The sequence below is a fragment of the Myotis myotis genome, unplaced genomic scaffold, assembly GCF_014108235.1.
Source record: "Myotis myotis isolate mMyoMyo1 unplaced genomic scaffold, mMyoMyo1.p scaffold_m19_p_5, whole genome shotgun sequence".
Taxonomy (NCBI): Eukaryota; Metazoa; Chordata; class Mammalia; order Chiroptera; family Vespertilionidae; genus Myotis; species Myotis myotis.
In genome coordinates, this window is record NW_023416357.1 from 54,831,643 (window position 1) to 54,845,169 (window position 13,527).

The window sequence follows — 13,527 nt, forward strand, 5'->3', positions numbered from 1 at the left end:
CACTTGTCTCATTTCAGGTGCACATTTTATAATAGCCACATGTGGCTACTGTACTGATTAGCACAGATATTTCAGAAAATTTTCATCAGCACAGAGCAGAGGGTGGTATTGACCATGCTCCAAAACCCAGGACCCCAGAATTCTCTGGGTAGCTGGCCCAAGTCTCTTTCCCAGGCCTGCTCAGGACTCTTTCCTGGGTCCGTCCTCCTCCAGGTGGACTTCAGTGCTTGTGTGTGCACCCGTGGACCTGAGAGGTGGCCGAGGGGGTATTGTGTAAGAGGATTGGGGAAGGGAGAGTGGATGGAGCTCGGGTGTGTAGCTTGTGTGCATAAACCTCCCCGAGGCATGGGATGGAGCGGGGGCTGAGAAAAGAAGGGGTGATCTGAGGGCCCACGAGTTAGGGCCCAACTCTCCCTGTGCTGCGTGAAACTCTGAGGACTCAGAATTCAAAGCCGAACCTGGCCTTCCAGGCTTTTATGGTGACATATTTGTCAAAGCAGGGGATACAGTATTTTTACATAACAGTCCGTTTTCTTGATTTCTATAGTTTAAATTTTAGGTATGTGGTACAGAGACCTGCATTTGTACTTTTGCCCCAGACCTCACAATGTAAAGCATAAGCCTGGAGCTATCTAAGTACATGTGATTAAGATTTTAAATTTATAAAATAAAGAATGCATTTCTAAGTAATTTATTCAGGAAAAAGAGCACATGAACTTCCCTAGCTAATATGAGCAAACGTGACATAGCATATCTCTTCCTGCCTTGACTATCTCTAATGTTAATGGCCATGGTTACCAGAGAGATGGTTATTGACACACACAGTTGTATTGCTAGGCTTCCTTGATTATTCAAGAGAATAAACAGTTCCTTCTTGAATGGATAGCTTATTTATGTTTAGACAAGGCACAATATGTTTTACCTGATACATTTAAAAAAATAATGTTTGAAAGTGTTTGCTAAAGCTCACATGTGGATGGTCTGGGCATGTAAAACATTTGGCAAGTGTGATTTGGGTACAAATGATCATGTTACATACATAGTTTTATTGGAGCTTTAATTAAAATTTGATTCATGTTTTAGTTGGAGTATTTTATGATTCAAGCCTTAAATCAGAAGACAAGTGAAAAAATGAAGAAAAGGAAAATGAGCAACTCGTTTCATGGAATTAGACCACCCCAGCTTGAACAACCAGGTGCATTTATTAGCCAATGTCCAGATATTCTGTTGATAATTATTATAGATCATTTCACACGTCTTAGAGCAATTGTTCTCAATTTGTTTCACTATGTTTAGGACTTACCTGGCATTCAGTAAAACTAGGATGAAGCCTATAATCTGCCTTTTAAATAAGATTCCCAGGTGATTTGGAAGCAGGTGTTACTTGGACCATATTTTGAGGACTACTGTCTTAAAACTTGAACTTACAGATTCTTAAACATAGCGTGTGTTGCGGTTCTAGGTTGTAGTCTAATGAGAAATATACAACCAAATACAATGCATGAACCTTGATTAGCTACTGGCTCAATAAAAACATCTAAAAGATGTTCATGGTACAGTTGGGCAAAATTTTAATATGGACTGGACATTAGATAATAATGGAATTATCATTAATTTTTTTACGTATGATAATGCCATTGTGGTTAATAGAGGAATGTCATTATTCTTAGGAAGTAAATGTGAAAGTATTTAAACCCAAAATATCCTGATGATTTCAACTTTTAAATGGGTCAGCAGTGTGAGAGTGTATGTGTGTATCTAGAGATAAGTCAAAAAATGACAAAATATTAATAATTGTGGAATTTAAGGGAAGGGTATATGTGTGCTCATTATATACTTCAACTTTTTTAAATGTTTGAAAATGTTCACAATAAAGGTTGAAAGAAAATAAAGTTAAAAAATTAGTAAAATTACATCAACTGTTATCAGAATTTTTGCATAATTTTGTGATAGATGTAGTAGGATATTATTGTATAAAAAGTAAGTACTTGATAAGTATTTGTTGAGTGAATGAATGTAAATTTAAAATCAGGAAAATGTAAATTAGTAAGGGAAGTCAATTCCAGGTTTTAAAAACAAATATAGAGGTACTTACACCATAAATCAGATATTTTCAAACTTTTTCATCTCCTGGCACACAGAAACTAATTACTAAAATTCTGCGACACACCAAAAATATATTTTTTGCTGATCTAACAAAAATAAAATAGGTGTAATTTTGAGCTGTTGTTGTGTTAGCTGCTGTCATTTTTTTTGACAATCTAAGGAAAAAGAGGTCAGTGCCTGACTAAATAGTCACATATTGCATGTTTTAAAAGTGCTTGGGGCCGAAACCGGTTTGGCTCAGTGGATAGAGCGTCGGCCTGCGGACTGAAAGGTCCCAGGTTCGATTCCGGTCAAGGGCATGTACCTGGGTTGCGGGCACATCCCCAGTAGGAGATGTGCAGGAGGCAGCTGATCGATGTTTCTCTCCCATCGATGTTTCTAACTCTCTATCTCTCTCTCTTCCTCTCTGTAAAAAATCAATAAAATATATTAAAAAAAAATAAAATAAAATAAAATAAAAGTGCTTGGGGCACACCGGTTGGAGATTGCTGCCATAAATGATACATACTTGGCTTTGAACTTTCTATTGTACAGGGAAAGGAGAGACATGGTCTATTATGTAGCAAGCACTGAGGCCTTAGATCAGTGGTTCTCAACCTTGGCTGCACATTAGAATCACCTGGAAATCTTTTTAAAATCCTGATTTCTGGGCCTCATCCTCCGGAAATTCTGTTTCTTTGTTATGGGCTGGGGCCACAATATTAGTAACAAAGAAACAGAATTTCCGGAGGATGAGGCCCAGAAATCAGGATTTTAAAAAGATTCCCAGGTGATTCTAATGTGCAGCCAAGGTTGAGAACCACTGCCTTAGATACTTCTGGATGAGAAGATGGGTGGAGGGTAGCCAAATAATTAATGCAGATAGATAATTTCTTAGTCCTTTTTAATCAAGAAGAAAAAGCACACAGATTCCTCAGAGAAAGCAAAGTCATGTTATTTTATAGAGTTTGTTCATTTTATAGAGTTTTGCTTTAGCATAAAACATTTTCATTGCCAAAGAAGTTTGAATTTCACTGACTCAGGTGATTGCAAATCCTCCAGGCAACCCTTCACAGATAACACTTCCTTCAGCTCAGCTTGGATAAAAGTTAGCAGAGTTTTACAATTAGGCCAATGATGAGAGCCTAGGGTGCAGACTCTGTGTGGATATTTGAATTGATTTAAGGCTAATCTATTTTTGTTAGTGATCAAACCAGGGAATGGAAAGTTGTTTCCTCTTTTGGAAATTAGGGAGCCTAGCCAACACTCAGATGTGCTGAGGGGGGAAAGTTGATTCTAGGGAAGCATATTGCTTTACTGGGAGGAACAGTATACTAATTTTAGGATCAACACAAAATGGTCAAGGTGGTTTTAAACAATGAAGCCCAAGACACTGAGCCCTGGCTTTGAGAAGTTGCAGTTTTAATGATTTATTTCCCCGTTTCTAGTCCCAGGAGGAAAATGACTTCCCATGTCATTTTTGAGACTTATTTAATAATGTGTTTGAATTTTTGGCAGGTGACAGTAAAGAATGATGACTATCAGCATACTAAAATTCAGTACTGTATTTGGAGCAGTGTTTTATTTGGGGGCACACAGATAATGAGAAATGTTATTTTATTGCTCCTTATGGCATTAATAGGTTTTTTGTTTGCACTATAAAAGTACAGCATTTTTGTGTCTGTGTTACGAAATTTTACAGCCCTTCGATAATTAATTTTATGTTTTTAATTAGGTTAAACTATGTAAAATTGCCATTTTTGTAGGTCAGAAGTGGCCAATATCGGCAATTTTGCATGATTCAGCCACATAATATTTAAAAAGATGCTTTGTAAATCTGAAATGATTGGTCTGTCAACCTAGAGAGTAGTTTACTAGTTTCATTTTCTGTCTTAAAACAGAAAAAATGCCCGTCTTGAAGGCTGAAGCGTCGCATTACAACTCTGACTTGCATAACCTGCTGTTCTGCTGCCAGTGTGTGGATGTGGTGTTTTACAACCCAGACCTAAAGGAGGTGGTGGAGGCCCACAAGATCGTCCTCTGTGCCGTGAGCCACGTGTTCATGCTGCTTTTCAATGTGAAGAGTCCTGCTGACATCCAGGATTCCAGTATCATCCGCACGGCCCAGGATCTCTTTGCTATCAACCGGGAGACTGTGTGTCCAGGTGCTAGCCAGGATTCTCCAGGCAACCCACCACTCCGAGTCATCGTTAAAGACGCCCTCTTCTGTTCGTGTTTGTCGGACATTCTGCGCTTCATTTATTCAGGTATCTTGTCCAGTGGTTCTGGTACGTTCTCTTAGGCTATTGAAATGAAGTATGCCAGTGGTTCTCAAGAGTTTTCACATTTATCGTCTTCCTGTCACCTGGAGTGGAGATCATACATGAAATAGTATTGGCTTTATGCACATGAATTGTTTCAAGCTTTCCATCTTCCTTACTGGTTTATTTGGCCTGGTTTTACATCCTCTTGTATAAAATATAATCTCTTTTCGTACTAAGCAAGAAATACCTCGTGTGAAAGTACAAGAAGTTATTGTCCAGTTTAACTTTAAAGAAATAAAATTGTCCAGGTGTTTATCAAAATAAGTGTCTGCATTTTAAAACCTAGCCATATGTTTCCCTTTCTGTTTGACACTTAGATTTGGGAAGGGAGTGAGGAGAGAAATTAGCAGGGTCATTGTATTCTGTTTAGGAACTGGAAATAGCACTATCAGGTAGTTTAGGCTGAGATCTGATCAGCTTTGGCTATGACTATTTTATTTTTTATTTATTTTATTTTTATTTTTAAAATATATTTTATTGATTTTTTACAGAGAGGAAGGGAGAGGGGTAAAGAGTCAGAAACATCGATGAGAGAGAAACATCGACCAGCTGCCTCCTGCACTCACCCCACTGGGGATGTGCCTGCAACCAAGGTACACGCCCTTGACTGGAATCGAACCTGGGACCTTTCAGTCCGCAGGCCGACGCTCTATCCACTGAGCCAAACCGGTTACGACTGGCTATGACTATTTTAGACTTCTTTTTTCTTACTGTGCTCTTACTCTTTTAGGACTTAGCTTATTCATTATTTTTCTCCTTATCCTTTTAAAAACCCAGTAGCAATTATATTTTAAGGAATAGAAGTTTTGCCACAGTCATTTTAGCAACTGAATTGAAGGTCTCACATCTGAGTTGTCCCATGGAAAAGAACGAATGTAAAATGACTTTTAAAGCATCTAAATATATGTATTCTGAGGACTTCTTTCTTCTTTAATTTTTTTTCCCAGTTAGAATCATATGCTGATGAAATATTAGGTTAAGGTCACTCCTTCTCTCAAATGTGTCTGGAGAAACATTTATAGTCCATTTTTAGACATCAGAATTGGGGACAGATAAGAAGTTTATAAAGGTTTGGAAATAGAGAAGGATCGTTTCCTATAGGTAAGAAAGTTTTGAGTAGCCTTCAGTTGAAATAATTGATGCTAAAAATAAGATTTTACTTTTTTCATTGTGGCTATCTATATATATAAAAGCCTAAGTGACCATCACAACCGAACAGACGACCAAACAGGCTGCGTGGGGTGAGTAGGCCAGCAGGGGGGTTAGTGAGGGACGACCAAACAACTGAACAGCAGGCTGTGTGGGGCGACCAGGCCAGCAGGGGCGATGGGTGAGGGGCGACCAAACAACTGAGCAGCAAGCTATGTGAGGTGAGCAGGACCGCAGGGGGGACAGTTGGGGGTGACCAGGCCAGCAGGGGGGGCAGTTAGGGGCAATCAGTCAGGCAGGCAGGTGAGCAGTTAGGAGCCAGTGGTCCCCGATTGTGAGAGGGATGTCTGACTGCCAATTTAGGCCCAATCAGGCCTAAACCGGCAGTCAGACATCCCCCAAGGGGTCCTGGAATGGAGAGGGTGCAGGCTGGGTTGAGTGGACCCCCGCCCCGTGCACAAATTTTGTGCATCAGGCCTCTAGTAGTTATATAATTTTCAATTAAAAATTAATGGTTATGGCCCTGGCCTGTATATCTCAGTGGTTAGAGCATCCGTCTGGGTACCGAAGGGTTTCAGGTATGATTCCTGGTCAAGGGCATGCACCTGGGTTGCGGGTTTGCGCCCTGCCCCTAGTCGGGGTGTGTGTGTGCAGGAGGCAACCAGTTGATGTGTCTCTCTCACATCAGTGTTTCTCTCTCTCTCTCTCTCCCTCCCTCTTCTCTCCCTACCCTCTCTCCTTCTCTTCCTCTCTCCCTACCTCTCACTCTCTCTGAAAAGGCAATGGAAAAAAAATATCCTCAGGTGAAGATTAACAAAAACGAATGAATGAATGAATGAATGAATGAATGAATAGTTGTGAAAAGTACTTGCAGCATACAGATTTTAGTGGGTTAAAAATATATATGTATTGGAGTAGAATGTGGTGGTAGGTGTTAAACCCATTGTTCAGTGAATATTGACTTGGAAAAGGCATAAATAGTCACTCCGACAGGGCACACTAGCATGGTGCCTTTAGCAGGTTCTCTCATGGTGGCAGGTTCTCTGCTAGTGTTGGTGAAACTAATGAGTAGGCTCCAGTAGCAGGGAATCATATGATTAAACCAGACTAAAGACTTCATTTAGTTCTACGGATTTTTATGTTTAAACCTAGAATCTCATAGTGCATAATTTAAGACTAACTGTATAAGAACAAAATGTTTACATGTTAAAAAAAATTACTTTAATAATATATTTAGAAAACTATGAAGGAAGTGTTGACTGTCCCTTTCAATGATTTTACTGTTGTAATTATGAATTATTCAGCAAGTTTCCCACACACTGCATACTTTTGAAGGCACATGAACACTTTGAGGTCAGTTATATCCTGTAATATTGTAGCAGTAAAATTGCTAGCTGTCTCTCCAGTGGCAGACCTGCTTGTCTTCTCCTAGGGAGTGATTTTTTTAAATTGCAAAATTAATACATGCAGATAGGAAAGGGGTGGGAGGTGGGGGGAGAAAGGAAAGAGAAAAGTACTCCTCATCCCCCAGTTCTTTCCCCAGAGTCAGTGACCTATTACCGGTTTTTCATATGTTCACCCTAATGCTGTTTGAAAGAAATTACATATTGGGAGATTTGCATTAATGAAAATGTTATCTTTGGTAACTGCTGTTTTCCAGGAACCACTGTGGCTGGAGCCAGAGTGGGAGGTGATGGCTGGAAGGAAATGAGGCTGGTCAGGCTGGTGTTTGCCGTTCTTACAAGCGGTCCTGGAGTTTTAAGCATGATCAGACTGGGCTTTAGAAAACTCATCTCTGGTGATGGAGGGAGGAGTGAATAGAGCACACAAGACAGGAGTCCAATCCCGAGGCCCCCTCACTCGCGATCCACCTCCAGAAGGCCAACATCCTGACAGCGGGGGATTGGGGTTGCGGTTTGTCCATCATCTGGGCCGGTGCTTTTCAAACCTTAGAGTGCAAACAAGATCTTGATAATGTTCAGGTTGTGACTCAGTGGACCCAGGGTGGGCACGAGAGTCTGCATTCCCAAGTCTCCCAGGTGGTGACTGACCACAGCGGTTGCAACACCTCTTGGAAGAACTGGGTACCAGCCGGAACCAGGGGATAAGGACCGAGAATTCACCCCAGAGACCCGGGAGAGGAGCCCAGTTCTCACTTTTAGTGCCAAAATCAAAACGGGGTCAGCTGCAAGGCTGACTGATGCAGAACTTTTTGGAGCTGGGGCCCTCAGTGCCCTGGTGTAGTCCCTTCCTGAAGCTGGGGCGAGTGGATGCTTAGCGGTTGGGTGGAAACTAAGTGAGCCTGGGAATAGCGAGGAGAGGGCCTCGGGCCATGGGCCAGGAGAGCTTGCTGGTCTGCAGGCCCTTGACCAGTTCAGTGCCCTGGCTTCTTAGTCTGACACTGAGCTGTTGCATTTCTGCTCTGATTTCTCCTGTACGTCACGGCCCAGCAAGAGGTGGTGTCAGGTCTGAGCGGGGCCACAGGCCATTGACCTGGGGCTGTAGGGAGACCCTGATGCTTCAGAAGGTACCTGTGCCTTATTCTCTAATTATTTACAAAGTGTAACCTCAGACTCAAGCGAAAGTTATATTATCTGAGTTGTGTTTTAACAGATATTAAGGCTGTATTTCCATAGTAAAGACAATTTTTTAAAAATGCAGAAAATTTACTGAGAAAAAAAATCAACCAGATTCCCACTATCAAATGCCTAGACATTTATTAATGTTTTGTTTTGACTTGGTTACTGTTTTATTTTACTATATTTTTCTATCAAACAAAAAATTTAAACCTACCTTTTTTTTTTTTTTTAGAGACTTCGGTAATGGGGCCAGGTTTGTGAGCTGTAGTTTTGTTTTTTTTTCTTGTTTGTTAAACATTTAAAAACTTTTGAACAGAGCACAGGTTCTGAGACCCAGTTATGTAATGGTTTCCTCGCAGAAGCCTGCCCACAGTTACGTTAGTAGGAGCTGTCTGTACTCCCGTTAGCTGGGTTGGCAAAGCGGAGGTAGAAGTCCGTGGCGTGGCACACTCGGGAGTATTTGCCCTGAGCAAACGTGGCTGAAAACCCACATAAAATCTCCCTCCTAGCTTTATTTTTAATGAACCAAATTACAAAGACTGTCTCAATTTTAAAAAAATAACCCCCCTTTTTTATCTTTAGGAATTCGAAATGTTGTATATAGAACAATTGGGCTCTATTTTAGGAAGGGCCTGTGTAATAGTCGAGTTAACACATTACACCTATGAGGTTTCAGTTTATTTTTCTATTCAAATTTCTGAGTAGATGCCGTAAAAGTACGTGTGTTCTGTAGATGTTAATTTTCCATCGGACAACAGCTAGCACTGCATGACGTGTCAGTACTTACTAGCACTAAAAAAGGAGTGATCTGAACAGTGAGGGCAGCAGTTTCCTGGTCTTCATGGAGCAGTCCTTAAACGGCATACAACTGTAACATTCTTACAGTCTTACTGTGCCCCGTGGTAACAGTCTTTATGCTTGCAAATTCCTGAGTCACTCGATCTCAGATGCTATGAATTGAAATATTTGTAAGAGCCTCAAGAATTTGGCTTTAAACTCTTCCTGCCACAGATGGCCCTCAGAATTTCACATCACTTACTGAGATGCCGTCAGGGTAAATGAATGTGTGGAAGCACATTTTCCTCTTCAGTTTGCATAGTATTCTTCAGCGCTTGGAATTATTCTGCGGCACGCTCTTTTCTGCACTGCATAAAAATGCAGCTTCAGACACACAGGTATACCGTGCTCTCTAGGAGTCTACGTAAAGTAAATAAATGCTCTGAGAAGTTAAGTAGAGAAAATTCCAGCCAGTTATGCAAGACAAGTAAGTTCTAGAGATCCGTGCATACAACATCATGTCCATTGTTAACAAGATTGTATTGAACACTTAAAATTCTGGGAAGAGAGTTCATGTTAAATAGTTTTACCAAAGTAAAAAAAAAAAAAAAAACAAAAACAAATCCCAGTCTAAGGATTATTGCTTTATTAGGACCTTAAAGTGTCAGAGATGATTAGTTAGCATTTCTAATTATTAAAAGAGTGCCCTTATGAACTGGTCTTTGTTCTGGTGTAGGTTATTGGATCTTTCTGTGTCTGTTTTTCTTTTTTTTTTAATATATTTTTATTGATTTTTTACAGAGAGGAAGAGAGAGGGATAGAGAGTCAGAAACATCGATGAGAGAGAAACATCGATCAGCTGCCTCCTGCACACTCCCTACTGGGTATGTTCCCGAAACCAAGGTACATGCCCTTGACCGGAATCGAACCTGGGACCCTTGAGTCCGCAGGCCGACGCTCTATCCACTGAGCCAAACCGGTTAGGGCTCTGTGTCTGTTCTTAAACAGACCCGTGGCCTCTGTGGACTTACCTGCCACTGATCCCATCTATTTAGATTTGACGATTGCTTTCTTTCACATGATCTTCCGACTAGAGATATTGTGTAGGTGTTCTTCAGTTAATATAATTTTACTGTTAAGAGACAGTGTCTGTGCTCTCCTTTAATAGCATGAGTATAAACAATCACAAGTTCCTGCACTTACTCTTTGCTGCATACCACTAACCCTGGGTTTGGTCACGGGTGAAATATCTAAGGGAAGTACACATCAGATTAAACGGGGAGACTTTTAAAATCAATGTCTGGGACCCAGCACCAGAAATTTTAATTCAGTTGGTCTGAGGCTGAGACCTTCTACAATAGTATTTTATAAATGATCTGTTTTTTAAAAGACACATGATTGGTTGCCTCCCACATGCGCCCCTACTAGGAACTGGGGAACCTGCAACCGAGGTACGTGCCCTTGACCAGGAATCAAACCTGGGAGCCTTCGGGCCACACTGACGCTCTAACCACTGAGCAAAACTGACCAGGGGTTTGTAAATGTAATGCATGGAAAGACCTGAGAATCGCTGGCATAGAATAAATTTTATTGGGCTGGCGTCCCTTGGCTTCTTCTACTTCTGACATTTTATGTAGACTTTAATGTCTGTCTGTGCATGTGCAATTTCTGGAGACAATGCAAAGAATTTATCAGATTGTGAAAAGAGTATGTGTGACCTTGAAGTTAAAAATCATTAGTGCAGGAAGAGGAAAACAAAAACTATAGATTGGTTCTGGACTGCACACCTTTGGGAATTTGAGGTGGAAGGGGAGCTAACAGTGAAGTCAGAAAAGGAGCAATTTAAGGTAGGAAGTAGCATGGTGTGCTGGCCAGCTGGCACCGGCTTGTGAGAACCCATTGTGTTTATTCCTAATTCTGTGTTCTAGGTGTCACGTTGGTAGCTGGAATATAGCCTTGGTGAGAGTATTTTCACCCAGAAATAGCACACACCTCAAATCAGGGCTACCCTTCCCTTGCCCCATCCCACCAAGGTACCCTGTAGTCATCATAAAGGTCAGGGGAGGAGAAGTTTAAAGATACGCTAGAGTACCAAGTGCTGCAGGGCTCTGCTGTCCGAGGCCCGAGAGCGGCTGGACTCTCAATCTGGCTCTTCAGATTAGTTTTGGATCTCGTTGGGGCACATTGGCTGCAATTGCCTGACCTCATGGTTCTACACATGTTTGTCATGTGCCCTCCGCAGTCCCCAATATCTATGAAGGCACCTGGCAAAGTTCTGGATACATAAAGGGAACCGTCGGAAGAGATAGATTGAGAGCATATAGAATAGGACCCCAAGTTACTTGCGTAGTCACACCAGTAATTAATGGCAGAGATAGAACTAGAAACTGGGTCCCCCAACTATGCCACCTCCCACACCACTTTTTAAATTCCATTTTTAGGAGGTAGGACTTCCTATAAACCATGGAGTGGATGAGGATAATCTCCCAGAATATCATGGTCAGAATTGAAACATATCAGCTTTGAGTCATGGGACAGATCAGATGGGAAAGGCCACTAGGGAGCAGGGAGGCTGCTCTAGGCCAAGTGAGAGGAGTGCTTGGGGACAAGGTGAACTTACGCTGACCATACAGTAGGACTTTCTCAAAACATTGAGGGGCAAGGGCTGACAGAGTGTGAGACAGAAGTGAAGCGAGCCCAGGAAGAGAGAACTTGGAAGAGAACTGAGGACAGAGGAGTGAGGGACCAGGTGGGGCGATTTTGCTCCAATGCCACGGTCCTGTGGCTCCTCAGAAAATTATCTAGCTCCCCCTCTTCTGGTTGGTCTGTAGAGGTGGCTGTGGAACATACCTTAATGTGACCCTGACATGCATGAGACCTGAGTGCACTCTACCTGGTGACGGTCACTGCTCTCCATGATCCTATGAGTTATTCAACCTTAGGAAAGACCAGGCCTGCCTCCTTGCCAGGGCAAGTAAATAATTTGGGTGTTGGACCACTTGTGATGGTAACTCATCTTCTGGCCATTGCTGCTATCACCAGCTGACCACCGACTACAGAAACGTGGCAGCTCTCCGAAGAGGAAGACTAGGTTTTGAATAATTAAGGGGAAGGCAAACTGATTTTTTTTTAAATGTGAGAGTTGTTTCAATGTTTTGGTGTAACTACGAGGCTATATATTTGGTAAAGGAAAATTAGAATACTAAAAAGAGGGAACATTGATATCTAATAAGATATTTATTTTTCTTCCCGCTTTAACAGAAAAAGTCAATATGCATGTTTATTTGTTACAGGTGCTTTCCAATGGGAAGAATTGGAAGAAGATATCAGGAAGAAGTTGAAGGATTCTGGGGATGTTTCAAATGTAATTGAGAAAGTTAAATGCATTTTGAAAACACCGGGAAAGGTAAGTTCGTTTTTTGTAAGTTTATTTTTACTTTCTCTGAATTGTAAGTGATATACTATAATGAACATGATACTGAGTCATGAAAAGACTCAGTCATTTACAAATGTTTTCCTTAAGTATATTCTTGCCTTTTAAGTATTTTAAATGTAAACATATTATTTCTCACCGTCTCACATTTTAATTCATGTAAGAATTAAAATATGTGCAAGTCATTGCTTGAAAATGCTGACTTGTGGATTCTAGCCTCTGAAACATTCCCCCGATGCTCCGGAATGTTCAGGAACAAGGCCGTTTCTGTGTGGGCCTTTCTCAAGAGTTCTGAGAAATCTCTTTGAGCAAGTGAACAGTTAAAGGTTTATTTTTCATCTAATACAGGTTCAAAAGTATAAGTTATATTCAAAGGTTATAAAAATGCAGACTTTCTGTATGGCCAGATGCTGTGCACGTTTAGCCTCTAGTCATCCAGACTGTGCAGAGTCTGCAAGGCGTTAAATTTGTTATATTTTAGAACAACTGCGTTACACAATTTAGCCGGTGTATTCTTATTTCAGATTATGTGATAAACAAATTGGCTACAGTAGATAAAAAGGTAAGTTATGTGCAGTGCCTAGCAGAATATAGGCTTATATTAAATGTAAGAACCGTTATTATTTCTTTAATTTTTTTATACAGATGACTTTGTCAGTTCTACAATCTAAGTTATTAACATTTTTTAATCCCCACCCAAGGATGTGTTTTTAATGCTTTTGTAGAAATGTGCACATAAACCTGCATTCACTTTTCAAAAGTTTTTCTAGGTCATCTAGTTTATGGACCCTTGAAAATGTACATCCAAACTTCTGCCCTCTCATCCAAGGCCTGGGTGGCAAAGGGATCTTCATGGTACACACGCTCATACCCTTTATATATGAGGGGCTAGGACAGAGGTGTTGTTGGTTCTAAGCCAAGCCTCCCTTGGGTTTGTGCCTGAGCACAGTCATTCCTTTGAGTACTAAGAATAAAATGAATTCTTGTCGGGGAAAAGAAGGCTGAGGCTCTATGAGTCTGTGATTTTGAACTAAATCCCCTCATTGGCCTGGGAGGAAAGAAGAGGTCTTCTGTGCTTTCTTCCTGTGCTTTCCAGGGGTAAGGGTCTCTCATTCTCTGAGAATGACAGAGGGATTGGGAGTCAGGAAAGGTACATTTAAATTGTGCTGCCACAAATGAT

At 41.1% G+C, this 13,527-nt stretch overlaps 1 protein-coding gene across 5 annotated transcripts in view; it reads left to right on the plus strand.

The window, feature by feature from the left end:
* RHOBTB3 (Rho related BTB domain containing 3) overlaps positions 1 to 13,527 on the plus strand; it is a 58,090-nt gene that overhangs the window by 15,835 nt on the left and 28,728 nt on the right. For all 5 annotated transcript variants that reach the window (XR_004967769.1, XM_036310712.1, XM_036310710.1 and 2 more), the window contains exons 5-7: positions 1,084 to 1,195; positions 3,987 to 4,352; positions 12,208 to 12,320. Coding sequence is in view for 4 of the 5 variants with exons in the window: in XM_036310712.1 (XP_036166605.1) it covers positions 1,084 to 1,195; positions 3,987 to 4,352; positions 12,208 to 12,320 (591 nt within the window). In the remaining variant the exon portion in view is untranslated. The remainder of the gene's footprint in view (positions 1 to 1,083; positions 1,196 to 3,986; positions 4,353 to 12,207; positions 12,321 to 13,527) is intronic.